This window comes from Macadamia integrifolia, chromosome 13, assembly GCF_013358625.1.
Source record: "Macadamia integrifolia cultivar HAES 741 chromosome 13, SCU_Mint_v3, whole genome shotgun sequence".
Taxonomy (NCBI): Eukaryota; Viridiplantae; Streptophyta; class Magnoliopsida; order Proteales; family Proteaceae; genus Macadamia; species Macadamia integrifolia.
Genome location: NC_056569.1, coordinates 23,811,361 through 23,837,820, shown reverse-complemented (window position 1 = coordinate 23,837,820; position 26,460 = coordinate 23,811,361). Strand labels below are relative to the sequence as shown.

General features: G+C 37.9%; 1 protein-coding gene across 2 annotated transcripts; it reads left to right on the top strand.

Moving 5' to 3' along the window:
- The first annotated feature begins 8,871 nt into the window (after positions 1 to 8,871).
- LOC122060034 (cilia- and flagella-associated protein 251-like) lies at positions 8,872 to 15,316 on the top strand. Of its 2 annotated transcripts, none has more exons than XM_042623176.1 (4): positions 8,872 to 9,048; positions 9,506 to 10,379; positions 10,472 to 10,505; positions 14,397 to 15,316. In XM_042623176.1, the coding sequence occupies exons 2-4, from the start codon at positions 9,621 to 9,623 to the stop codon at positions 14,399 to 14,401; spliced, it is 798 nt and encodes a 265-aa protein (XP_042479110.1). In that variant the 5' UTR covers positions 8,872 to 9,048; positions 9,506 to 9,620; the 3' UTR covers positions 14,402 to 15,316. The 2 variants fall into 2 exon arrangements, with proteins under 2 accessions (XP_042479110.1, XP_042479109.1); XM_042623175.1 differs by having other exon boundaries at positions 14,042 to 15,316.
- The last annotated feature ends 11,144 nt before the right edge of the window (positions 15,317 to 26,460 follow it).

Genomic DNA, 26,460 nt, shown 5'->3' with positions numbered 1-26,460 from the left:
TTATTTATTGAAATCAAATCAAACCATTTAAATCGATCTTAGTTTTACTTTTGGGGAGGGTTTTCATGCACAACTGGACATACGAGGCATGGACAGATTACAATCTGTCAAGTAGGGTAGAGAAGGTTGGTCATTTCAAACCCTTACTTTGAGGGGTGATAGGACCGTGCACAAAGCCTTTTACCCTTATGTATTGTCAGAAGAAATAACTAATATACCATCAGTTCTTAACCGTTTACAACAGTATAAAATCAATAAAACGTAGAAACGATTACAAGCTAAATATAACCACTTAAGACAGATTAAATGAATAAAATCAGTTGTTTAAATATTACAAAACATATAACAAAAAATCAACAAAAAATTAAAACCGAGCTAGTAAGCATATAATTAGTGGCTTATAAATTGGCGTGACCAATGCACGAGGTTCCTACCATTATAGGGTCTGGGGGAAGGTCATAATATACACAATTTTACCCTTGTTTCGAGCATAGGTTGTTTCCTGAATAGATTACAGACTGACTAACCCAAAATCAATTAATAATCAACTCAGCTTTGATTTCTGTTAATTACAATATGAACCAAATCAAACCCAACTGTTTAAACTGAAATCGAACCAATAAACCCTTATAAGGTATAGTATCAACCCGGTATGAAAATTTAGGGGGATTTAAAAATAATAAATAAATAAATAATGAAAGAAAGAAAGAAAGAAAGGAAATGGGTGGTTTGGGCATCTTAGGAAAAAGAGCAGAAAATAATACACTTGTCAACCTATCAGAAGTCAAGGGAAAAGGAGTGGCAATTCTGCAATTCCTTGAGGAATAGAGAGTTATAACCGTCACAATATTGGGCCTAGTTTATAACGAACCATGATCAGCTAACGCAGGGGGAAGTTGATTAGTTGAGTTAACCGTAACACTTCTTATGCGAGGTTGGTTGCCTACTGTATCTTTCGTCAAATTCATTCTTTCTTTAAAAAGAGCTCTTAACTCATCTAATACACCATGACACGTAATCCAGACTTGAAGAAGACAAAAAAGGGTTTGTCTTCTTAAGGTCAAACCTTCCCCTTAACCATTCCCATCTACATGCTGTGCATGCATTGCAGTGCATGAAGCTTCCTTTAATTTTATTCAAATCTTGTCTTTTAACTTCTTTAATAAATCTAAACAGATTTCTCTATCCAAAGCCCTAATAAGTTCTAATCAACATGTTCATGATAGAGATTTTCTCTGCTATGGATGCAAAGTATTGTAACCAATGGTTAGAGGGTTTGAGGCTACAAGTAACATTAGACATAATTTCATATACATTCAAAAAGATAGGTGTCACGCTTAATGGTCAAAAGAAATTATCAAGATTAAAAGATAATCGTTGCACTATTTCAGATTTGGTCCAGATGTCCTTCACAATTCACCCACGCTCCTGTGCAAACTATACTCCAAGTAAGATAGCCCTGGCGCCTCCCTTAGTATTGTTTCTTGTCGATAGATAGTCAATTATTAGTAGGTTATTTACCCCATTGTGTAAGATTCACATCACCCAACTGATCGTTGTTGAAGAAGGACTGGTGGATAAAGCTAAAAACAATATGGTGGATTTACTAGAATTGATTGTCGTGGAGGAAATGGGACTGAGGGTAATTACCTATTGTCTTGAGTTTAAACACGAATGAATGGGAGTGGAATGGATCCATTTTATTGCAGGTTCACGTATTTTATGAGGATTTGGTTTTTCCTTTTGGAATATAATCCGATTTCTATGAGACCAAATATAATAGCATATAATTATAAAAGCTGAGAAGAAATATTCAAGATTATTACGTGGAATAATATTAGAGTTAAAGAAATACATAATTAGTCGCTGAAAAGAGGCAGCATGGAGGGCAGTAGGATGAAGACCCAAGGGGCTAGCCGCCCATATTCTTTTGGTAAATTCATAAGACAGGAAAGTGTGCCATAGGGTTTCATGTTGGGTGTTGCAAAAGACGCAAGTAGTCTCGCAGTAGAAGGATGTTGGGGGTGCAATATCTGCTTACTTGTAGAAGGATGTTGGAGGTACAATGTTTTGTATTCGGTGACATGGATTTCTGAGTTGATTCCAAAGGACCGTTAAGAGATTTGGAGGAATCGGCCCAATTTGTATGTTATTTTTTATTTATTTATTTTTTCCTGAGGCCTCATTGAGCTAGCGGGACTAGGGATTGGGGGCAACAATCGCAAGGAAATTTTTTTTGGGTGATATTTATGTAAAATATACCTATATAAAGTTGCTATGAATCATAGTGACTTCATTCTTTGAAATATGAGAGGTGACCCTATTCTCAATTGATATTGTAGCATATCTCGTCTTACCGTGGATGTAGGTACATACTCTTGTTGAACCAACCTAAATTTTTGCATTGTGTGATTATTTTTTTTGCAGTTTTCTTTCCTTTCTGCAACGTTTTAAGTTTTCATTTCCACAAAGGAGGCATAGTGGAATTAAAAAAAAAAAGAGAAAATACTGTAAATGAAGGGCGCGCATGCCCGCTAGCGTCTCTCTCTGAAATGACCCTCTGCCCCTCCTATAATATTGCTATATGATACTATATCCCACACCCCCATTGGTGCCGCTCTCTAGCATGCAGCACATGAGTGGCATACCTATCTCTATCCTTTAAAAAATTAAGAAACCAAAACTTGGCTTTTCTCACCAAATTAGCTTGGTGGTTTTTCAACTGCGGATATCAATTAAGCAGCTCGGTTTAGTTTCAGTTGGGCTGAATCGATTTTGGGTTGGCACTGACCAAGCTGATCAAGCTGAACCAGTAACGTTAATTTTAGTTTTGGTACGGTTGGATACTGTTTTTTTTAATAGGTTTTCTTTATCATGTTATTGTCAGTTCGGTTCGGTTTAGTTTTGGTTTTCTATGTATTATATAAAATAAACCATTAAACAATCTGGTTTTCTATGTATTTTTCATCGGGTTTTTGTTGGATTCGGTCCATTTTCTGGTTTCAGTCAGTCCGGTCGATTTTTTCTAATTTCCAAAAAATACAAACCAAAGTGAAACCGGTAAGAATTTGATTTCCCTATAGTCAACAATGAGAACTCTATTGTATGTAAAACCTTAAAAATGCAATCTTGGTGTGACCATGCTTGGCTAAAAGTTAAATAAAAAAAAAAAATTTATTAATCATTTAAGGCTGTGTTGAATAACATTTCTATTTCAGAAACAATGTTTCATATGAAAATCATAATTTTCCATTTTGTGTTAGAAAATCATTTTTTTTCCTCTCAATGGTATTAGGTAAACCTGTTGGACATGTCGTCAGTTTTCAGTAATCTTGTGGCATACGTCAATCACAAGGCTGAACACAAGAGGCAAGAGGATATTTTCTAAAAGGGAGAAAGAGGATGGCATATGCTACTATATATGCTAGGCACTTGTGCCCAACCTTATCCACCTCCCCAAAAAAGTGGTGTTTATTGGCTTAGGCTTCGGAGTGGCACCGAGGTTTGGTCACACATATATTTAGAAAAGGGTTCGACTTGGTCTAGTGACTTTAGTTCTAATACGAGTTTTTAGTTCAGTCATCGAAATCTTCTTCCTCCTTATGTAATTTTGTTCATGTCAATAGAGTCGAGAATAGAATGAGTCGAGAATGGAATGACACACGTTGTAACTAAGTGAGCCCTTTCCTATCCTCACAATGGTTCGTGGATGTCTCCATGTTCAGAGAAGCACATGAGCATTGTAATGCCATTTTTGCCGCATCAAGGTGAATGAAGATTTTAGTTTTTTTTTTTTCAAAACTAGTACTTTTTTTTTTTTTTTTTGGTTCAGGCATTTGGCCTTTATACTGAATCCACAATCACATGGATCGGGTCAATACCAGGGATGAATGAGAATTATTCAACTTTCACTAAAAACAATGGAGAGCTAGCATTAAATACCCCCGTCTGAGTGGCCCTAAGAAAATAAAAGGAAATGAACTCAGAATCATACACTTCCTGAGGCAAAGTCCCTTGCCAACTCAGAATAACTTTTACTACCTTCAGATGTAATTCAACCCAACTGGACCAAACTCTCATATACTTAGAAGAATAAAATGGGTTTAATCAAAGTCACTCATAATCAACTATGTGAGAATACAAATATTGAAGATAAGCCGATATGGACTTGTCACCAAATGGGAATTAACTATCTAATCAGATCATCACTTCATTATAAAATCAAGCAGGGTAAAGAGAACCTCGCACCAAAGTATATATGGAATATCTACCCCGTGCCATATAAAAATAAGGTATCCTTTGCAAATTGGCTCATGGAAAGTTTCCTATCCATGGAAGGTTAAACAAGCGAGTTCTTCGCATCAATTCTAAGTTATCCTTTTTATCATAATGGCATTTGAGATGAAGGTATGTTTAATGCAAGTTGCTGCGACTCACTATTTTTTGGGGGGTTGATTTGTTTTATAAAAGAGTGATTGCTATGACATCAGAGTACAATTTTCCATCGTTGATGAGGGGTTGAATAAACCCCAAGGGGGTAGCTAAGTCGGCAAGGGACCTTCGCCTCAAGAAGCATATGGTTCTAAGTTTGATTCATCTTACCTCCTTAGGGCCACTCACACGAGGGTATTAAGTGCTCTTCACTGCTTTCAGTAAAAGTGGAATGATTCTTATTCAACCCCGGTGTGACTTGTTTCATATGATTATGGGGTCAATAAGGGCCCGTGGGACTAGTCAGGTCGAAGGCTTAGATACACGTCATTAGAAATAAAAAAAAGGGGTTGAATCATCAAATAGGAACATTTGATGAAAAGAGAGAGTATGGGGTAAGGTTTTAAAACTCGAGATCGGTCTTAGCTAATTCTGATCTAAATTGGATGGATATCAATCGGGATTCAATGGATTTACCGCTTTTTTATTTGATATTTTGGGTCATTTACCATTATACTTTACTAATGGATCGACATTGAATCGGTCAATTCGGGTCCATGGGTGGGTTTTGAGTGGTCATGTGTATTAATTTGCACACAAGCATCATGAGCTTCTTATTCTTTTATATATATACGTTAAATGATGGAATGATGGATATGTATACCATGCAACAAACTTTAAAAGTTCTATCAAGATCTTCAAAATTGGAGAAATTTGTGAGAGTTAAAAATGAGGAAACTTTTGTTTATTTATGTTTGAGAAAATTGCATTGCCACCCTCTGAACTTTGATTCTTATTCAATGCCACCCCCTGGATTTTTTCAAACACCAAAAACACCCCTTGAAAATTCGAATAATTTCAAATCAATCCTTGCTATTAGCCGACACAGTTATGTGGTAGAATCTCTGTTAGTTTTTTTTTTTTTCAAAATTCCTAAAACACCACCATGTGATGTGAATGGACAATACTACCCGCCCTTTCCCTTCTTCTAAACTCTCACTCTAAATCCCCAAACCAATAAGGAAGAGGATAAACTGCACTGACTCGACATGAACTTGAACCATAAGTTAAAAATTTATTTGGCTTTTGAGTTGCTGGTCTAGTAAATACCACGCTTTGTCAAGATATCAACTATCAACAAACAGTTTTACCATTCCGAATGTATCAAGAAACTTTCTACAATCCCTTTTTCTTTCTGGAAAAAACAAAAAGAATATTTATTATAAATTTATGCAGCACGACTAAGTAAGAACTAAGCACCATACTTTTGAGGATCAGTTGGCTTTCTAAGGCAGCAAGTGCTCGACTTGGGAAGTTGTATTTGGGGCATTGATCTCATTAATCCAACCTTCTTTGAGGGACATGGATCAAGATTGTTGACTACACGACAAATAACCTCATGATCCTGTTCCTTCAATGCCTCTACATCATTGGAACAACTAGAAAGAAGCAATTCTGACAAGTTATCCATAGCATTAAGCAACAGCTAAATATTAATCTTTGGTCTAGTGTCATATGCTCCACCGAATTGTTTAGAAAGCCCAACAGGAACGCTGGCTAGAGAAAAAGGCAAACTTGAAGAATGTTCCACAGCATTGAATTGTACACAAGATGAGCCATCCTATCCAATATCCTTGATATCCATTCCAGAATCTACAACTGTTGCCTCTGAGGTAAACAGTTCTGCTTATGTAATGTTATTGCCATAATTTATTTGTTTCATGTGAGAAGGTTTGAGTCTAGAATTTTTTGAACAAATTGATGGAACATGTTCTTATCTTGGTTGAGTCAGTTCCTGGATGACATCGGGACATAATATCTTATTCTCAATGTTCACTTTTGAATGATAATGTGCTACTTTAACAGAATCTTTTAATTCGTCTTCCACAGATAGGAAATTAACCGATGACATTTCCTTAGGAATGGATGATGAACCATCTTCACCATTTTCATTTTCGTAAGGTCTTATGTTCACCCCTTTCTTCCCTGAGGAAATAGGAATAGCATCATCAGCATTGACAGCAAGAATATGAGGCCCTCCAAGATTTGAGCTATTACATCCTTCAAACTCCTCAACATGAAAATATGGCGGTAGTACGCCGGAGGGGAGAGAAGCTCACGATAGCACGCTGGAGGGGAGAGGAGCTCACGATCGCATGTCAGAGGGGAGAGCTGCTGATGGTAGTTGCAGGTTTCAGAGGAAGGTGACGGTTGTTTCTTTTCTTCCTTCTCAGTTTGGGGATTTAGAGTGAGAGTTTAGAAGAAAGGAAAGGGGGGGGGGTAATATTGTCCATTCACACCATATAGAGGTGTTTTAGGTATTTGGAAAAAAAACTAACAAAAATTCTACCACATAACTGTGTCGACTAACGACAGGGACTGATTTTAAATTGTTTGAATTTTTAGGGGGTGTCTTTGGTATTTTGAAAAGCCTAGGGAGTGGCATTGAATAAAGACCAAAGTTTAGGTGTGACAATACAATTTTCTCTTTATTTTTTTGTTATAAGATATCTATTATTATTCTTATTATTAATCAATGTTATTGTAAAACTGTCACACTTAAATGTAACATGTGGGGCCATTTTAAATGAAAATTACCCAATGCTCTGGAAGGAAATGTCACATTTGGACACATTAAAAGCATTATAAAATAGAAGTCCCACTTTTGAAGATAGATGGCAGTTGATATCAATCTTTCCCACTTTTTTATATAGATTGACCAACCCTCATATTCTGATTTAGAAGGTCCTATATTTTGGCATTTGTGATTATTTTTTTGAAAAAAATATCCACAATATTCAAATCTAGGGTGAACTTTCTTTTATGGGTAAGAGATCACCATTGCTTGGTCTGGTGGCCTGATAAGAGTATCAATATGGATGAGATTTTTTTTATTTCATAGAGGGTGGGATGGTAGTTCCGAATGCCTTTGTGTCTAGGTGTAGGGGCCATACATGACTAGGTAGCTTTTTCTTTTCTTTTTTCCCCCCTTCTTTTTATACATGGGTTTATAGGGAGAAGAAAACTACCTGTTAGCATGGGGGGTCAATGAGGGAGCACATAGGGGAATCATCAGGTGGTAAGTTTTTTGTATTTCACTGGGTGGGCCCATCATTTCATCCCCCTCTTTGTCTGGGTACAAGGCCACGCAACTGAGGAGTGTTTTTTCATCCTAGGTTTATATGGCTCAATTGCCTAATATTCAAAGAGATCAATAATAAGTTTATATATAAAGGGGGAGGATTCCGCACACCCCCATCATGTAGTTTCAAATGTTTCAAGCGTTTCAGGCCCTGGAGGAGGTATTATGGGAAAACACCAACATGATGAGAGTATAGAAGACATTTTATAGGGGGTTGTTGAAGTAACCTGAGTTTTAAAAGAGATACCTCCGACCATATTAAACTTTCAGTTAACAATATACAAATCTTTTAGCCATATATAAAATCCTATTTATAAATAAATTCTACTCCAATCTTTAATATTTTCCTCTTAAAGGTTTGGCTTGCTCAATCCAGCTCAAAGATTGGATCAATTTGACAAAAAATAAGATAAAATTAACCGTCTGACATCTGTACTAAATTTTACTTCTGACACCTCTATCTGGATTTACTCGATCCTATTTTTTAAGATATAACTGACTATAATAAAGAACAACAACAAACACAACTTTATCCCAAATTAATGAGGTAGACTACAAGGATCCGTACAAACAAGTAGACAAAGAGGCAAAAAAAAAAAAAAGAAGTGAAAGACATATGGAAGTAAGAGGAAAGAGGCACAACTCAGCAAATGAGAAGAAAGCAGCCAAATGGGATCAGCCACAAGATATCCTCAGCTACATGGATCCTTGCCATCTAATCAGTTTTATTTGAGGTTATAGTTAGAACAAGACCTAAGCTAGAGTCTAAATTGTCTCAGCAAGTAGTGAGGTGTAGTGAGCATCCAACTGCTACGAGGGCCTGACCATATACCTCAATAGTTGGATGCTCATTGCACCCCACAACCTCATCATAGACGATGTTGACGCCCTAAGCTATGCATGCCGTTGGCACATATACACTCTCCCCAACGAATATGTGCGTCCCTTGTTGGATAGTAATTTGTCTCCCCAACCTCTCATTGGAGGGGATTCTCAGTGGCGTCCTGGGAAATTTTTACCCATAGAAATTTTACTTTTTTTTTTTTTTTTTTGTCTGAAAAAAATTTACTAGATTTACCAAATGGATCATAGAAACAGTGTTGGCTCCTGAAACTAAAATTTGAATGTCTCACACTCCGTGATTGGGATTTTGGGATAAACATGGAACATCAAAAAACAAAGCTACAAGGCACTATTTGACTCCCGTTTAGGAACATTACCCTTTTTGTCTCAACTATCCCACGTGGCTATTTAATTGCTTTTAAAATCCGGATTTGAAATCCGTAAAATAGCCCCGAACAAGAAACCTCTTCCTCAGGTTGGAGGAGGGAAAAGAAATTAAAAAAGAAAAACCCTTTCTTTTCGAGAGGACCAGTAGTAGCAGAGGAGAGGTGGAAGACGGAGAGGAAGAACAATTGAGTAGAATTTTTACGAAAATCAACTCCTGTTGAATCATTTCGCGCTTTTAATTCTCCGTAAGTTTCATTTTCCTATCTATGGTTTCTCAATCAGTGACTTCTATATTCCTGTAATCAACCAGTGGTTTCGTGGCAGAAATTGTTTACCTTAGGGTTACGAGATTTATTACTGATTTTCGAGTTTCTTTCGTGTTTTTGTTATGTTACATGTTGAATTTTCATGCTAGATTCTTTGTTCTTGTTTAGTTCTGTGAAAATAAAAATAAAAATTCTCTCCGCTCTTAAGGAACAGAAGAAAGAGAGCTTTTTTTTCCTTATATTTTTGTTGCTAAATGGTGTTGATGTGAAAATTTTAATTTCTTCCTGCATTGAAAATTGATTTTGAGGTGGCAATTTCGTTCCAGGACATCTCTCACTCGCACAACGTATTTTAATTGCTTTACCCTCTTCTGTTCAGTGATTCTTCCGCACCTTTTTTTGTCTGGATTTTAACTAGAAGATGATATTTGTGCAGATTTTTGAAGGAGACTGTTCCAAATTTCAGTTGCTGATCAGAAACTCAGAAATCAAAGTGTTATTCTATACATACTTATTGATCTGGATTTTTTGCTTTACACTGCGGGTTAGGCATGGCAGAGGCAGAGACGGAGACCAAAGTTGTTGATGGTGCCGCAAATGGAACTTGTCCACCTGAGGATACTGGCCCCCCTGAGGATACGGGTGAAGCTGAAACTCTAAAGGAGGAGGAAGCTGTAACTCTAAAGAAAGAGGAGGACAGCAATGGAGTTAAGGAAGTGGAAGAATATAGTAAAGAAAATGAAAAGAATGAGGCTGTGGGAATGGACGAAGATCATAAGGTGAAGGAAGAAGAGAGCAAGCAGGAAATAGAAAGTGAAGAAAAAGAACCCGAAGATGTGAAGATGGAGGAAGAAACTGAAACGAAGGAAGAGAAGGAGAGCAAGGAAATTGTTGAGAATGCTGAAGAGAAGGGAGAGAAGGAGAGCGAGGAAAATTTTGAGACTGCTGAAGAGACTGAAGAGAAGGAGAGCAAAGAAAACATTGAGAATGCTGAAGAGGAGGAGGAGGAAACAGTGAAAGCCAAGGAGAGCAAAGAAAACACTGAGAATGCTGAAGAGGAGGAGGACGAGGAGGAAACAGTGAAACCAAAGGAGAGTAAAGGAGGAAAGGGATTCAAGAGGCGTGGTAAGAGGCCGAATGTTGAGAGCAAGGAGGTGGCTAAGAAAAACGAATTGGATGAAAAAAATGCAAAAGAAACTAGTACTCCCATGGCCTTATCTCTTGATCGACCTGTGCGCGAGCGAAAGTCTGTTGAGAGGTTGGTGGTTTCTATTGAGAAAGAACCAGCAAAGGGGTTTCATATTGAAAAGGTGTGGTTTTCTTAATTTTTTGTGTTGTTATTTCTTCAGCTCTGCATGCCTGGTAACTGGTGTCTGATCTTGTTTGACCTTATAAATTGCAGGGACGTGGTACTCCTCTCAAGGAAATACCAAATGGTATGGTAAAGTTTGTCATTCATTTTCATGTTGCAGTTGTCTTGATAATAAGTCCTAAAGTAATTTAAATTATTTATCGTGTTTTTCATCTACAAGTAAACTACTTTTGTCTGTTTTCATAATTGTTTTGCCACCCTTGTTTGACTTTTCAGATTGGAGAGTATTGGTCTGGTAAAGAACTAACTGTCTCTGTTACAGAATACTGTTTCCTTCCTTCTTCCCCCACCTTGTGCCATGTGTTTTGTCGGACTAGATTGGCTAAGGCTTAAACTTTGTTGTTCTTGATCATGCATGAGTGTATGACTACATTCCAAATTTTATGCTTTTGATATCTTCAACTGTTTTCTGATATAGTCTTCATGCCCATGCATCACTTTGTCCTACGTTTTGCTTCTCTAATGATAGGTTTTGTTGAATTCTTGCTGCCAATTTTGCATATCGGATTTTCTAAGTCCTCTCTGATTCCTTTGTTCTTTGCTGTGGTATGTGGAGAGAAGTTTGCTTTAGAAGGATTGCTGATGATTAAATATGACTGCTTCAGTTTTAGTATTAAAAACTCCTCTGTGATGAGGATGAACGTCAGGGATAGAGGGTGTCAAAGTATCCATAGTGGCCTTTAAATCATTGATGTGGATCCCATAAAAACTGCTCTGATGAACTATAGTGGAAATTGCTACCATATGAGTCTCTTAATATAGCTCAGGATTCTTCTGGTTCAACATCATGTTTTAAACATTAGGGCATTTTGGATTTGCCATTTATTTGCTGATACTTCTAAAACAGTCTTAATTAATAATTAATGGGATAATCTGTTAATTGTTCTAACCATATTTTCCTTTTCTCTTATGCCACTAAACAAATTTCTCTCTCTTTGAGGGGAGTTTTATTTTTTATTTTTTTGTAATTTTATTTTCTAAACTCTACCTCCCGGCTCCAGCTCCCTTTCCCCCTCCCTTCTCTTCCCTCTGCGTCTTCATTCCCCTCCCCTGTCCACTGCATTTTCCTCTCCCTGCAACTCCTCACCCCTGACCCCGCCCTCCTTTGCAACTCCCTGCCCACCCCTCTACTGGTCACCATCTCTACAAACTCCCGTTTTCCTCCATTCTCTCCCTGGTCTTTCCCCACCACTCCTCACCTATGCTCCCGCAGCCACCACCCTGTCTCTCCCACCCTTCCTCCACATTTCACAACTGATCTTTTTTTTTTTTTTCCCACAAGCTCTCACACCGCCCACCCCCCCTTTTTTTTAATCTACGGAACTCTTAAGACTTACCCAATTTTATTTACTGATCAATATCTCCCCCTGATTTTTATTATATGTCTCACTCCCGTTGTCTCTTTCTCTCCCCTTCCTTTTCAATTACTCTGACCACGAACTCCAGTGAGAGGTTGAGGGACTGTATTCATATCTAAAAAAAGGTGAAGAATAGCAAGTTTTTCATTTCTTGCGATGCTTCTACAGGTTGTTCAGAAGCAATCAATGGAAAAGAGGTAAAGAGAATGTGGAAATGGGAGTTTTCTGATTCATTTATTGTAACATTGTAGAAGGAAAGTGGAAGGTTCATGAACCTTCAGTCCTCACCCGCCCTCAATTCAGTTCATCTAACGGTCGATGGAATTTAAGCCTACTTTTCATCTCCATATCCCTATTTTTTCGCTTTAGACCTAACCCACCTTGCATGGCTTGTTGTCTTCATTTGCTCGAGTGGGGCAAGTTCCGATTCTTGCGTAGTAAGCTAAGATGGCAAGTGAGGATTCTTCTGTGAGCAGATCGATTGGAGCACTCACATAATTGGCGTAAATTTCTGGGGAGGGTGGGGTGGGGTGCGGTCGCCCATGGGAGGCTCCGAGTAGAGTGTTGAGAGGGAGAGGAAAGGGTAGGTTGCATTCTCTTATTAAATTACTTCAGTAGGCATTCTATCGAAGTGACATGTCATTATATGGAGGGAAAAAAAGTCCAGTTACAAAATCTGTTCAAAATCTGTTTGTAACCAAGCAGGTTATAAACAGATGGACCCAAAATTAATATGCCATCTTCTCTTACTGTGAATTGAATAAACCACCTGGTTAGTGGTAACAGGAGAATAACTCTATGTTTTTTATCTTTCAGAACTGCTGTTTGCAAAAAGAAAATGACGGCCTCCTCTTTAGTCCTAATATTTGATATGCTTGACTAATTATTATTGTGACCTAAATTTGGGGTTGCTTGCAAGTTTTTTATGTCTGTAAACTCTGCTGGCTATCCTTTTTTTCTCCTTTAAAATCTCATTGTGGCTATGAAATGAATTGTCCTTCTCAAAACAAGAGGAAGTTTATTTTCAAAAGGTTGTGCAAAGCTGATGTCCTTTTATATGTAGCCATATCAGTTGATCTTCAATAATGATTTAGCATTTAGGACCTCTCGTGGAGTCCAGTCTCTGCTTCCCATAGTTTATTGCCAGCCAATATTTGAAATTGTGACACTGTACATTCGGTTCTTTGTCTGAATATAGGGAGCTTACATCCTGTGGACATTCCTTGTTCTAAATCAAAACTTGTGTTTGTGTGTATTTGTGCTCTTGCATGTTATCATCTGTATGCTTTTTGGTAAGGAGCTTTACCCATTGGTGTTATCTTGCCACGTAAAATGTTGTTTATTTTATCGTTGAGGCAAGGATGGACATGTAATGTTGATGGCCTCCCATACAGGTGATCGTACCAATTCAGAACCACTTTCTGTTAAAAGCTTTTAATTTGGTCGGTGGACAATCTTGTTTAATGAACCACTCGGATTGGTTCAGAGTATAAACAGTCTTTTTCAATTATATTTATTCAAGTGCCGCTTGCAAGATCCGGTCAGGACTGCAGTTGGACCATTGACTGTTGAGACCTGGCATCAGATCCAATTTTAGAAAACTCTGTGGATGTGTGGGACTAGGAAACATAGTTTTGGGCCTAAGAAAGAAGGCTGGAGTTCAGCCTCCATATAGGCTCTGTATGGGCCATATGTTTGATTGATAGTTGGTATTTCACAATTGGGTTTGTTTAGCCCTATATGGACAGCTTGAAAATCTTATAGCTATCTTTCTTAAAGACTTAGATTGGGTCCGAAATTGTATATATTTTTAAGATTGGGTCCAAAAATGTATATAATTTTAAGATTGGGTCCGATGGCACTAAAATCTCGAAGATGTATATATTTTATTTGTTTAGAGTTTGCCATTGGATATATTGGAAAGTTTATTTTGTTGCATTTCATTATAGTTGAGTTAAAGTTAGGAATCCTCTTTCCTTGTTGAAAGAATAGAGATGTATATGGTCTGGATGAACAGCATTTTAGGTTTTCATGAAAAGCGTTATTATCAGAGAATTATTATGGAGTTGTTTAATGAATGATATTTCTTTATTGTGGAGTGACCTGACCATGCCAAACTGTAAAATTTATAGGTAATTTTCTCCTCTAGAAGGTACTTTCCCCAGTCTCTTCCTCTCCCATTCTTTCGCTATAGTCCATGCTTGTGCTGCTCACGCCACCTTTTGCTTTATCTTCATTTCAGAATCATTTTTTATTTGGCTGGCCCAGTGGTTTCAAGTGTCGTATTGAATCGTTTTGATCATACGAACAAGCTGATTGTAGACCACTCTATATAAAAAAGGGGCTTTGGTGCTTCAAAACTAACCAAGCAACTCCGTGAACCCCTGTTTGAGTAAGGGTTGCGCCAGAACCAAGCAACGTTTAGCGCATCAGAACAAGTGGGTTGAGAAAGAGTAGATAGGAATACAGTCTACTATCCTGTAACTGAGGGGAAGGAGTTGTCCTAAGATCCATTATAAAGTGAAGATTAGCTGATCCACTATTTATGCAGGCATTTCCTCATTGGATTGACCAGTCCTTTGTTTGATCCAATACAGAATGATCCGGAGAGGTATTGCCTGGACCAATGCGGTATGTGATTCTGATCTGCAATTCCGTGGCTAGCCGTAGAGGCCGTCCTCACCAACTCTTGTAGTGCAGCCCTATACTGTCAAAGCCCCAGCCTGTTTTTCATTGCTGTTGTTTCATAAATTCTGTGTAAAATATCAATATACTTGGAGAAAAATAAATTTTCATATTACAGTTGAGATCCAGTTTCGTATTATGGTTGAGCTGTAGCAATAAATTGTTCCTACAGTTGAAATACAAGTTCTTACCAGTTTCTGGTTGAATTCTAAACCCTCCCTCATGCTGTGACCATTTTATTTAAAACCAAGGTTATTAAGGCGGTGAGGGTCTTTCGAAGTGCTTTGGCGATAGGGCGGGCATAAGGCGTCGCCTTATTGAATAAAGCGTTCTAGTTTTTATATTTTTTATGTAACCATTCTATTTAGCTCTAACGATATATTGAAAATTATGTAATACTACTATATTCTAAATAAAGATTAAAGGTTCATACTTCATACCAATGCAAGATATTCGTAAAAAAACAAATCAATAAAATGAATAAATTAAGTTCATTTTCATCAATCATCATCATAGCATATAATATAATATATAATTACGCAATCAATATTGATAGCCAGCAGCCAAGAATGTCAAACCAGATGGCGAGAACCAAGGAGCTGCATATTCATCCAAAAGAAAAAAATAAAAAGAGAGAGAGCAGCAGAATAAGCCATAATACCATATCCAACAGTACCATCTCACAAAGAATAAATCAGAAAGCTACGAGCCACAAAAAGCAATACTTGATAATCAAAAGAATAATGCCCAGGCTACAATACACAATCAATATTGATAACCAACAGCCAAGAACATCAAACCAGAACCAAGGAGCTGCATATTCACCCAAAAATAAAAGAGAGCTGCAGGTTGCAGTGAAGAAGAAGGGAGACTGGGAGAGGAAAAGAAAGCAGAAAAAAACGCTGCAATAGAGGAAAGGAAAAGAAAAAACTTTCTCTTGTACTGCAGTTGCACACTTCCAGCTGCAGTAAGAAAAGACAAAAGAAAAAAGCAAAGGAAATAAAAGAGATTAAGAGAAAGAAGAAGAAAATACAGCAGGTAGAAACCGTAGAATGAAGAAGAAAGAAGAAGAATAAAGAAGATGAAAAAAATTTAATAATTGCATCAAACGTTCCTGCCTTGGTTTGAGGAATGTTCCCCGGAGGAGTCTCACCGTCACCGGTGGAAGTTTCGTCGCCGTCAGAGCAAGATTCGAAGGGTGAAGGAAGAAGGACTGCTGCATCGCCCCAAAACCCTTGCACGATTTCTCAGTTAGTAATGTAATGTGATTTGTATTTTTTTTTTTCCCTATTTAAATACCCTTGATCCCATGCTTCTCATGTATAAACTTCCCCATATATTTGCCAATCAATAAAATCTGTGGAATTTGTGGTAAAATAGTTAAAAAAAAGTTAATAAAAAAGGGGCATAAGGCGACTGCCTTGCCCATAAAGCGTCATAAGGAGCCTAAGGCGTCGCTTATATCACCTTAACAATTTAAGTGACTGCCTTACGTGCAGCCAATAATGCAGTGGATTGCCTTATGCTCCCAGTACCACCTCAGCGCCTAGGTGTTGCCTTACCAGCGCCTTGGCAACGCCTTAATAACTATGATTTAAAACATAATATCTTAGGGTTCCTTAAGAAACTAGCTCTGTTATTCAATATTTAGGTTTACCAACTTGTCTAGTTGGCATGTTATAATTACTGCCAACATTTAGAGGTGCATCAATTGTAAAACACAAATGGTAAATTTAGGTAAGAGTTCAATTCTATCTGCTATCATGTTTTTATCAATTGGGTTCATTGATCCCTCATGGTTGTGTTAGTAGTTACTAATTTCTCCTGGTAGCGGCTCTATGTTTACATTTTACTTCTATTGAGTAATTCAAGTTTTTTTTTTTTGTTAAATTAGTTCTACAAGGGGTATAACAGAGTAAAGTTTGAGATCTATTCTTCATTTTGGGGTACATTCTTGGTCTTTGCTTCTGGTATTTTTCAGTGTCAATACAAGTCAAATTAAAGAAACCATACTGAAACGTTCAGGTCACTTACACATTCCTTTTTTGGGGAAAGTATGGAAAGGTAATCGAAAAGTTTAAATGTTAATGTATTCTGTTTTTGTGTTAACTTTTCATTGAACTCCGCAATTTTTTTTAGACTCTGAAATGTAATGGGTCCCGGGGAGCCCTAGAATTTATTAAATAAAGAAAAAAAAGAAAACAAATGGTGGACATAAACCCGTCTTACCTCAATTCCTCATGAGATACAATCAATGACACCCACAACCAAAAAAAAACTCCAAAAAAGGAAAGAATTACATCAAGATTGGTAAACCCGCCTTATCTTCCTGAATGTTACTAAATTAATGGAATAGAATTATCACAATCCATGGAAAAACCAAATGTACTATTTCATAGATCACATGCAATGGGTTAATGTGTGTTTTTTATTTGTAGGCTTAACCATCCGCTGCGCTGTTTTTCAAAAAAAAAAAAAAAAAAGGAGATATGAGCTCTCAGGTAATCGTAGAGGTTGATTACTTCCTCAAACCAATACCAGCAGCTCCACATGGTACATGATCTTTGAGAGACAAGTCTCACAATCAGGGAGGAGTCAAAATTAATATAAAAGTCGGAGAGGCCCAAATCTTTATACAATACCAAGCCATCTCTAAGGGCTTTCATTTCCGCCACTGAATTTGTACATACTCCATAAAAATTGGAAAAAGCTGACAGAACATTCCCGTTGTTTCTAATAATGCCTCCCCCACCACTAATACCCGGATTCCCCTTGCTTGCACCATCTACATTCAGTTTAATAGGATAAAAGGGAGGGCACCAGTAAATAGGAATTGGAGCTTTAACCCTACTAGTTGGGGGGGTTTAACTTAAAGATCTGCAAGATAAGATTCTCTCTCAAAGAAAAGGATTTAGAGAAATTAGTAGGGTAAGTGATTTCATGAATCCAATCTTTGATTCTCTCAATTATGGTAGTTGCAGCACATGAGCCTTTATTGAACTCTATAAATATGTCATGAGTGTTTGCTTTTGTTACTTTATAGTTGTATAAAGCACACCGGAGCTTCTTGGTTTAAACCAAACGAGATGATTTTGCGTGGAATGTTCTTTCTGTTTATAAGCTATTGTCGTACTGCTAGTTGTCAGTGTGGTATAGAACCTGTCTTGGAAACTGTTAGGATTTAAAATGAAACCGCAAGCGTACAGATTAGTGTAGCTACGGGTTGAACACAAGGAGAACAACCACTTTATTTTTGGCTTCTTTTAATAATGCGAAAGTGAACCGATTAATGGTTGTGATCTAATTCTAACTATCGTCCTAAACATATGTATAATCATTCGTCATCTAAGAATTTAAATACACAAGCCACACAATTAAAATTAAATAAATAAATAACTGAAAATAAATAACCCACGCAATTAAAAAGCAATGAAGGAAAAAAATGCTGAAATAAAAAGAAAGTAAAAGAAAGGGGATAAAGCTAGAGAGAGGCTCACAAGTAGGTTTTTCTACTTAGTCCGAGAAATGCATCATAATATGAGCTTCCCTACTTGACCAGAGAGTCACTCTTACAAGGGTTACTCTACTTGGCTTTAGCGAAAAGGGAGACAATTAAAATAAAAAATAATAAAATAATGGTTTTATGGCTAGGAGGGGGCAAGGCCAACACATACACTAGCCATGAACCTTGGGGGAAAGGGAAAGCAATAATGTAACGATTGATATTGAAATCCTAAATTAAGAAAGAAAGGGTAGTCAGAAGAGGGAATGAGAGGGGGGAGAGAAGACTATTGAAGAAGCCTACCTACCTGAATCAATGCTTGAACTTGAAAGCTTAGGTGATTGGAGATACTTCCAACCCTAAAAACCAGATCTGGAATGAACCAAATCTGAAATTTCTAAGCCTGGAGAAAACAAATCTTGAAAAAAAAAAACTGAACTTGAAAAGGAGATGCTCCACGGCTCGTGATCTTGTCACCTAGATCTAAGCCTAGAACTATAACTTAAAAATTACAACTCAATTGCATAAATCATAAACATAAAAGGCTGAATAAAAATAAAAGGGTGCTTGCATTAATTGAAATAAAAAGCTATTACAAAAGTGATTAAAGCAAAAATAAAGAAGAACTAAAACTAAAGAGAGTGAGAGAGGGAGAGAGAGAAGAGAACTAAGCATAAACTAGAAAATAAACTAAGGGAATAATCCTTCTAGGAGGGGGGAGGAAGGGGCTTTTATAGGGCTTTGGTCTTGCCTCCTTCCTTATACAAGTCTTCTTTAAGAACAGAAAGAAAATAAAATTAAATCTTGGTAAAAATCCTCACTCTGAGATATTGTGTGAGGAAAGAGAGAATCTGTTTCCAAAATTAACGAATTCTATTCTTTCCCTACAATATTAACTAATATATGCAATCTTGACTAAATCAGAAAGGAATCTTTGCATAGCATCTTCAAGATCTTTTGAGGTGTCAAGGAGAGAGAATAATCTTCAGGATTTTGTAGGAGAGTGGATGTGCTACCAATGAGTGGGTCCCACCTTTGGACAAGTTAGTTCAAGCTTTGACCAGTTCTTGATTCACTTTAAACACTTTCTCTTGTAGACTTGGAAACTAAAAATAAAAAAGAAAAACAGAAGTAGTACTATCCAAAGTGGGGCAAAATGTACACTTATATCTCTAATATTTCACACATTGTTGTGCTCATCAGAAACCTTAATAGTCTTCACTACAAAAAAGATATATTAACAAACTGTTCTAGCAGTATACTCTGTTTTCTATGATTACATTAGATGGCTGTGCCAGGATGGCAATGGAGCTGGTTAAACTGGTTCCCCATGTTGCCTCTCCTCAACTCTTAAGAGTTTGTGTGGTATAAGCCCTTATCGGGTAATAATGCCAAATTAATCCTGAACTAGGGAATTCCGGTGGGTGATTAGTTTGCGATGTGATCACAAGATTCACAAGTAAGGAATAAGAACTAGAAGAGAAAATTGAGTAACTCAACCGAAACAAATCTCATATAAGCATGGAGTTTGTCTTGGCCTAACTTTTTTTTTTTTTTTTTCAACTGGGCTTGTTCACTTGAGGGTCTTGGTCATTGCTAGTTAGCTCCATGAAACTTTTTTAATAATTTTCAAATGGTCTTTCTCTGACTTCCAAGTTGGATCGACTGGTCCACTAGGCTTGACTGGTGGACTTGATAGGACCAGGAAAGTGATAGGACGTTTTAAAGAGCCTGAATCCAGTGTGAGGCTTTTGCTTCTTTCTAGCATAGAAGTTTGCTTGATTTCTCAAATCAGTTAACATAACAGGTTTGCAAAAGATGATCTAAATTTGAACGGATAGATTTAGAGTTATGAAGCAAACCTACTGGAGGTAGGAATGGACAGATTCAGAGAAGAAAATAGAAGAATTAGAATAAGAACATAAAAGAAGAAGTGAGAGGAAAGGTCACACCTGTTAAAGAGCAAATAAGAAGAAGAAGGTGAGAAATTAGATCTGGGATACCAATCCTGTAGGCATTGCTTAACCACGCCAAAACTCTTGAAAAAACTCAAATACTTCTTTACTTAAAATCATAGTTGTCAAGGTGTCTAGGCAACCAAGGTGCTGGAGGGGGCCAGGATGCAAGGCGACCGTGGTGTCCCTTAGACGCCTTGACAACTATGCTCAATACATCCACAATTGATGAGGGGGTATTACATATATAAAGATGATGGTGATGCCAAGTTCCAGAAACCCTATTTGTAATCAATATGGGTCCACACGAGCAAGAGGACACTCAAGTCAAAGGCTTAGTGGCAAAACAGTAAATAGCTTGAAGTTTATAGAATAGTGTCAGAATTGCAAATAAAAGAAATCTTAAAAGGGCTATTAAGGAATATAGGGTGGATTGGTGGAGGGATATAAATGGAACTAAACCTTAAAGATGCTCTATTATGGGTGACTATAGAGTTATATAGATGGGTAATTCTGGAAATAAAAATGTAATAAGACTTTAAAGGGAAAAAAGATAAAAGGCGGGCAATATTGGGAATAGGGGTTAAAAGGGGAATATATATCATGGGGGAGTGGAGGAAGACGAGGTTGGTCTTCAACCTCTGCCCAACAAACCAGCAGAAAAGGGTTTTCGTGTTCAACAGAGAACAAGCCTCAATTCAAGAAATCTGGCACACCAGAGGATGGGGATCAAACTATGGTGAAGGCTTCCTGAAACTCAGGATGGGCGAACTCAATCTTCAACCTAACAATTATATTGGGACGTTACAAAACCAGGTAGGGGTTCTGTTTTAACCTCATGATAGGGAAGGAATCAACTTCGAGGTTCTAGGGATGTAGTTGCCAAAAAGCAAGGTTGGGCTTGGTTCCTTCTGCGCTGGGGTTTCCAAAGCTGGTCATGTTGGTCCAACCATTTGAGTGCCACTGCATCCAAAGGCCTTTTGAAAATCCTAAATTGACTCACAAAAGGACTTCTAATCACTCTCACTTACTCAACAAAGTAAATAAACTCAAAACAAAATTCTTAGAATCTATCAAGTATCCTAATCTAACCCAAACACGTTACTACTATTCCCATGAGCTAACTTCACCCCCACTTTATGAGCTTATAAATCAAGCCCATTACAATACAACCCAAGAAAATAAAGGGCTCAACCTATACTATAACTACCCAAAGGTCAATTTCAGCCATCGGACTGCCACCAGCACCTTGTGGGTCTCCTAAGCTTGCGCATTGGGCTCTATACGAGATTAATGTCTATTGAGATTGACGTTAATCCCTATCGGGATTAGCACTAGTTACTGGACTGATAGGGCCAATTCTGTCCTATTGGCCCAGTACTTTTAGTTAGGGTTACTTCTTTATGTTTTGGGGGTATTCTTGTATTTTCTTTCTTATGAAAGAGTAAGGTTAGGGAAAACCTGCGATCAAACCATTCTGGTAAGATCGCAGGTCTCTTCTTATCTTTTGGGGAGTCTCCTTCAGTTGTACCTCTTTTCTCTCTTCTCGTATTTCTTTCTTTTTCTTTTGGTTTGATTACAAGGTATCTGGGATTGTAACATGGTATCAGAGCCTCTGTAATCAAATCAAGCTTTTCAAAATCCTCCCTGCTGATCTCGGTTTTGCGCTGAAATCTTCTGGTGTGCAGCCACCTATTGCTGCATCTACTATGGATCAAATCATGTTGAGTGATTTATTTGGTGTATGGATCGTGCTCTATTGGTACTATGCTGAAGACTTGAAAAACTTGAACCGCAGCCATCTTCTTCTTTGTTTTATCAAACCCGGGTCTCTTGGGTGAAAGCCAGATATCTAGTTCTATGGTTCAAGTTGGTTTGCTATTTTTCTTGATAGTTTTTGGGTGAAAGCCAGATATCGGATTCTATTTGTCTACTTTATTTTTGGGTGAATATTTTTGGGTGAAAGCCAAATGTCGGACTCTATTTGTCCACTATATTTTTGGGTGAAAGTTTTTGGGTGAAAGCCAGATATCGGACTCTATTTGTCCACTTTATTTTTGGGTAAAGTATTTTTGGATGAAGTTTTTTGGGTGAAAGCTAGATATCGGACTATATTTGTCCACTTTATTTTTGGGTAAAGTATTTTTGGGTGAAAGCCAGATATCTGCGACTCTATTTGTCTACTTTATTTTTGGTTCTCATGGCTGAGACCAAGTCTATTACCTTTGTGACTATTGCATCTGCCTCGGACAATGTCAATGTCCAAATTATTTCTATTAAGCTCAAGGGAAGCTCGAATTACCTACTTTGGGCTCAATCTGTGAAGGTTTACCTTATGACCAAGGATAAACTTAAGTATACTACTTCTGATTGGAGAATGTTTTGATTTTAATCTGATTGTGGAATAATATGGAACCAGATGTCGCTGCTAATGACATGTTTCACTCTACTGCAAAGGGAATATGGGACAATTTGAAGGAAACTTACTTTGAAGAAAAGAACATGACCCGTACTTATGATATTTATGAGAAGTTGTTCCAGTTTCGCCAGTCTGACAGATCTCTTTCGGAGTATTATACTACTTTCAGGGGAATGGTTGAAGAACTTAATGTTTTCCAGCCCTTGACCACAGACATTGACAAATTGAAGGCTCAGCGGAATGAGTTTTTCGTTTTCAAAATTTTGGCTAGTTTGAATAATAATTTGAAGGAAGTGAAGGGCCATTTACTTGCAGGTGATACTGTTCCTACTCTGAATGACACTTATTCGCAACTGCAGCGAATCACTTCATCAACTAAATCTAATTAGTCTTCCAAAGACAATTCTGCCTTGCTTACCAACCGTGGACATGGTCATCGTCATGGTCGTGGATCGGCTAGTCGGGGTTCTAGTGGACAACCTTCTGATCGTGTAGCCCTCCAGTGCACTTATTGCGGGAAGCCCAACCATACTATAGAGACTTGCTGGGCAAAGCATGACAAGCAGAGTGGGCAACCCAGTTAGCCAATCATGCAGTGTCAGATGATGGTACTGACACAATGTCTTCCGGTGATGCTAAACTAAGACCTTCAGGAGATTCATCTACCAGTCTGCGCGATGACATCAATCAGTTGCTCCGGATCTTGCACACGCTCGAGGCATCCTCTAATACATCTAATGGTGGGTCTGCATCCGTTGCCACCTTAGTTCATGCAGGTAACTCAGCCCTTCTTACCACTACCTCTACCCCTTAGATCATTGATTCAGGTGCTTCTGCCCATATGACTGGTAAGTCATCACTTTTTAAAACCTTATCTTCTAATACTAGTTCTACATCTGTTATTCTTGCCAACGGTGCTTCTACACCGGTTCTCGGTCATAGTACTATATCACCCACATCCTCATTGAATTTATCTTCTATGTTACATGTTCCACAATTCCCATTAAGTCTTCTTTCTGTGAGCCTATTAACTAGCTCATTAAATTGCTCAGTAACCTTCTTTCCCTCTTACTGTGTTTTTCAGGATCTTCACACGAGGAAGACTATTATCTCAATTGTGGTTCTACTTTTTCTGCTGCTGCTGCTGTTGCTGCTGTTGGAGATGTGACTCCTTTCCAATGGCACTGTCATTTAGGACATTTATCTTTAGCTAAGTTGAAACTTTTATTTCCTAGTTTTAAGTCTGTGATTAGGTTAGAATTTGAGGCCTGTGAGTTGGGAAAACATCACCGTGTCTTTCCCATCTCGCTCTATGTTTTGTAGTTCGTTTTTATTTTCCTTAGTCCATTATGATGTATGGGGTCCTTGCAGAGTTAGTAATAGATTTGGTTTTCGTTATTTTGTGACTTTTGTGGATGATCATTCTCGCCTTACATGGTTTTACATGTTAAAGGACAGATCTGAATTTTTATTTATGTTTCAGCAATTCTATAATGAAATAAAAACTCAGTTTGGCATTTTGATTAAGATTTTTTGTTCTGATAATGCTTTAGAATATGCTCAAACTGATATTTCTGATTTTTGTGCCAACCGTGGGATGATACACCAAACCAGTTGCGCCTATACCCCACAGCAAAATGAGGTAGCAAAGCGCAAGAACCGGTATTTACTCGAGGTAGCCCATGCTATTATGATTCATATGCATGTTCCTAAACATTTTTGGTGTGATGGGGTTTAACTGCATGTCACTTGATTAATCGTATGCCATCTTCAGTGCTTTCAAATAGGTCCCTTTTTTCTGTTATGTTCCCTACTTTTCCAAGTTTTCTTGTTCCTCCCCGAGTCTTTGGCCGTGTGTGTTTTGTCCATAATTTGCATGTGCAAGTAGATAAACTGTCTCCTAGGTCTACTTAGTGCATTTTTTTGGGTTATTCACATACTCAGAAAGGGTATAAGTGCTATGACCCTATTACTCACAGGAACTTTATTAGTGCCGATGTAACTTTCTTTGAAGGCACATCATTCTTTTCTCCTCAGGTGTCTCAGTCTAGTATGGAGTGGACTTCTCCATCTCCTCCACCCATTCCATCTCTCATACCCTTCCTTGATGTGCCCAGTGCCAGTGACAGTGACTCACCTCCTCTACAGGTTTATCAGCGCTAGAAGAAGGTTGGACAGCCGAGTGGAGAAATCAATACTCCAGATGATTCACTTCCTCCACTGCTGCCTTTCTCTGGTGAAGCTCCTCCTCTTTCTCCGCCTGATGACTTATCAATTGCTCAAAGGAAAGGTACACGTTCTTGCACTCAAAAATCTATGGTTGTGTATCCTATTAATAACTTTGTTCCTTGTCTCTTTTGTTTCCTTGTCTCATCTTCCTTCTCCCATCCATGGTCTTGCTTTGTCACTTTCTACTAACCCTATTCCCCGCACCCATAATGATACCCTAACTATTCCTGGATGGAAAGCTGCCATGGATGTAGCAATGGATGCTCTCTTGAGTCGTGGTACATGGAGTCTGGTAGATTTGCCTCCTGGTAAGGATTTGGTAAAGTGTCGCTGGGTGTACACTGTTAAGTATCACTCTGATGGCTTTGTTGAGAGGTTGAAAGCCCGTCTGGTTGCCAAGGGGTATACTCAAACATATGGAGTTGATTATTTTGAAACCTTCTCCCCGGTTGCTAGACTGAACTCTGTTCGTCTACTTATTTCTCTGGCTGTCAACTTTGATTGGCCCTTGTTTCAGTTGGATATCAAGAATGTCTTCTTGTATGGTGATCTCCATTAAGAAGTGTATATAGAGCAACCTCCTGGTTATGTTGCTCAGGGGGAGAATACAGGTCGTGTGTGTCGCTTACACAAGGCTATCTATGGACTTAAACAGTCCCCTCGGGCATGGTTTGACAAGTTCAGTGCTACCATAGTTACTTGTGAATTTTCTCAGTGTTATTCTGATCATTCTATCTTTGTTCGTCGCAGAGGTGATAAACTGGTTGTCTTGGTAGTTTATGTTGATGATATTATACTTACTAGTAATGATGAGGCAGGAATTTCTGAAGTGAAAGCTTCTCTTCAGCAATACTTTCAGACCAAGGACTTGGGTCAACTTCATTATTTTCTTGGGATTGAGGTGATCCGATGCAAGAAAGGGATTAGTCTATCTTAAAGGAAATATGTGCTGGACTTTTTGTCTGATACTGGTATGCTTGCTTCCAGACCTGTTGATATCCCTATGGATCATCACCAGAAGTTTGGAGTTGATGATGGTGAACCCCTTTAGGTTGTGCATCAATACAGGAGTTTGATCAGCAAGTTGATATATCTTACTGTGAGTGACCAAGGATTAAAGTATCGGTATTGATCGCTGTATCGGTCGGCCAAAATTAAGATACATATTGGAGGGTATCGTATCGTATCGGAGATACGCTAAAGATACACATATAAGTGGATTGGAAACATTTTTTTAAACACTTTTGCATAAATAATTTGTTAAAAAAAGCTATTGATAACATATATTATGCATAAATACTAAATTGAGGGTATCGTACTAAGAATTCAAGGTTTGTAGTTGTCCCATAAATGTAAAATCCTTATTCCCAACCTTGATTTCCACTTTAGTTAGAGAGAAATATGGCTGGTAGCAACTTTGGAACAAAAACCCCTCAAAAAATCGTGTTTTTCTGAAAAATTACCCATCTTGGTCATTATATGACCGTAGCGCACTATATCGGTACATATCGATACTCACCGATATGTACTGATATGTACCGATACTCACCGATATGTACTGATACGTATCGATACTCACCGATATGTACTGATACGTAACGATCGGTACACACCGATACTCATCGATACATACCGAAACGTACATTTCACCTCGATTTTATATTTTCCATAAAGTCGTATTGGTGCATGTCGTATCGTATCGTATCGATGTGTATCGATGGTGTATTGATGCAGATTGGTATGTATCGTAGGATATATATCGATACAAAAGGATTTTAAAAATTTCATGTATCGTATCGGTGTGTATCGTATCGGTCGGCTAAATTTAAGATACGTATCGGAGAGTATCGTATCGGTATCGGAGATACTTT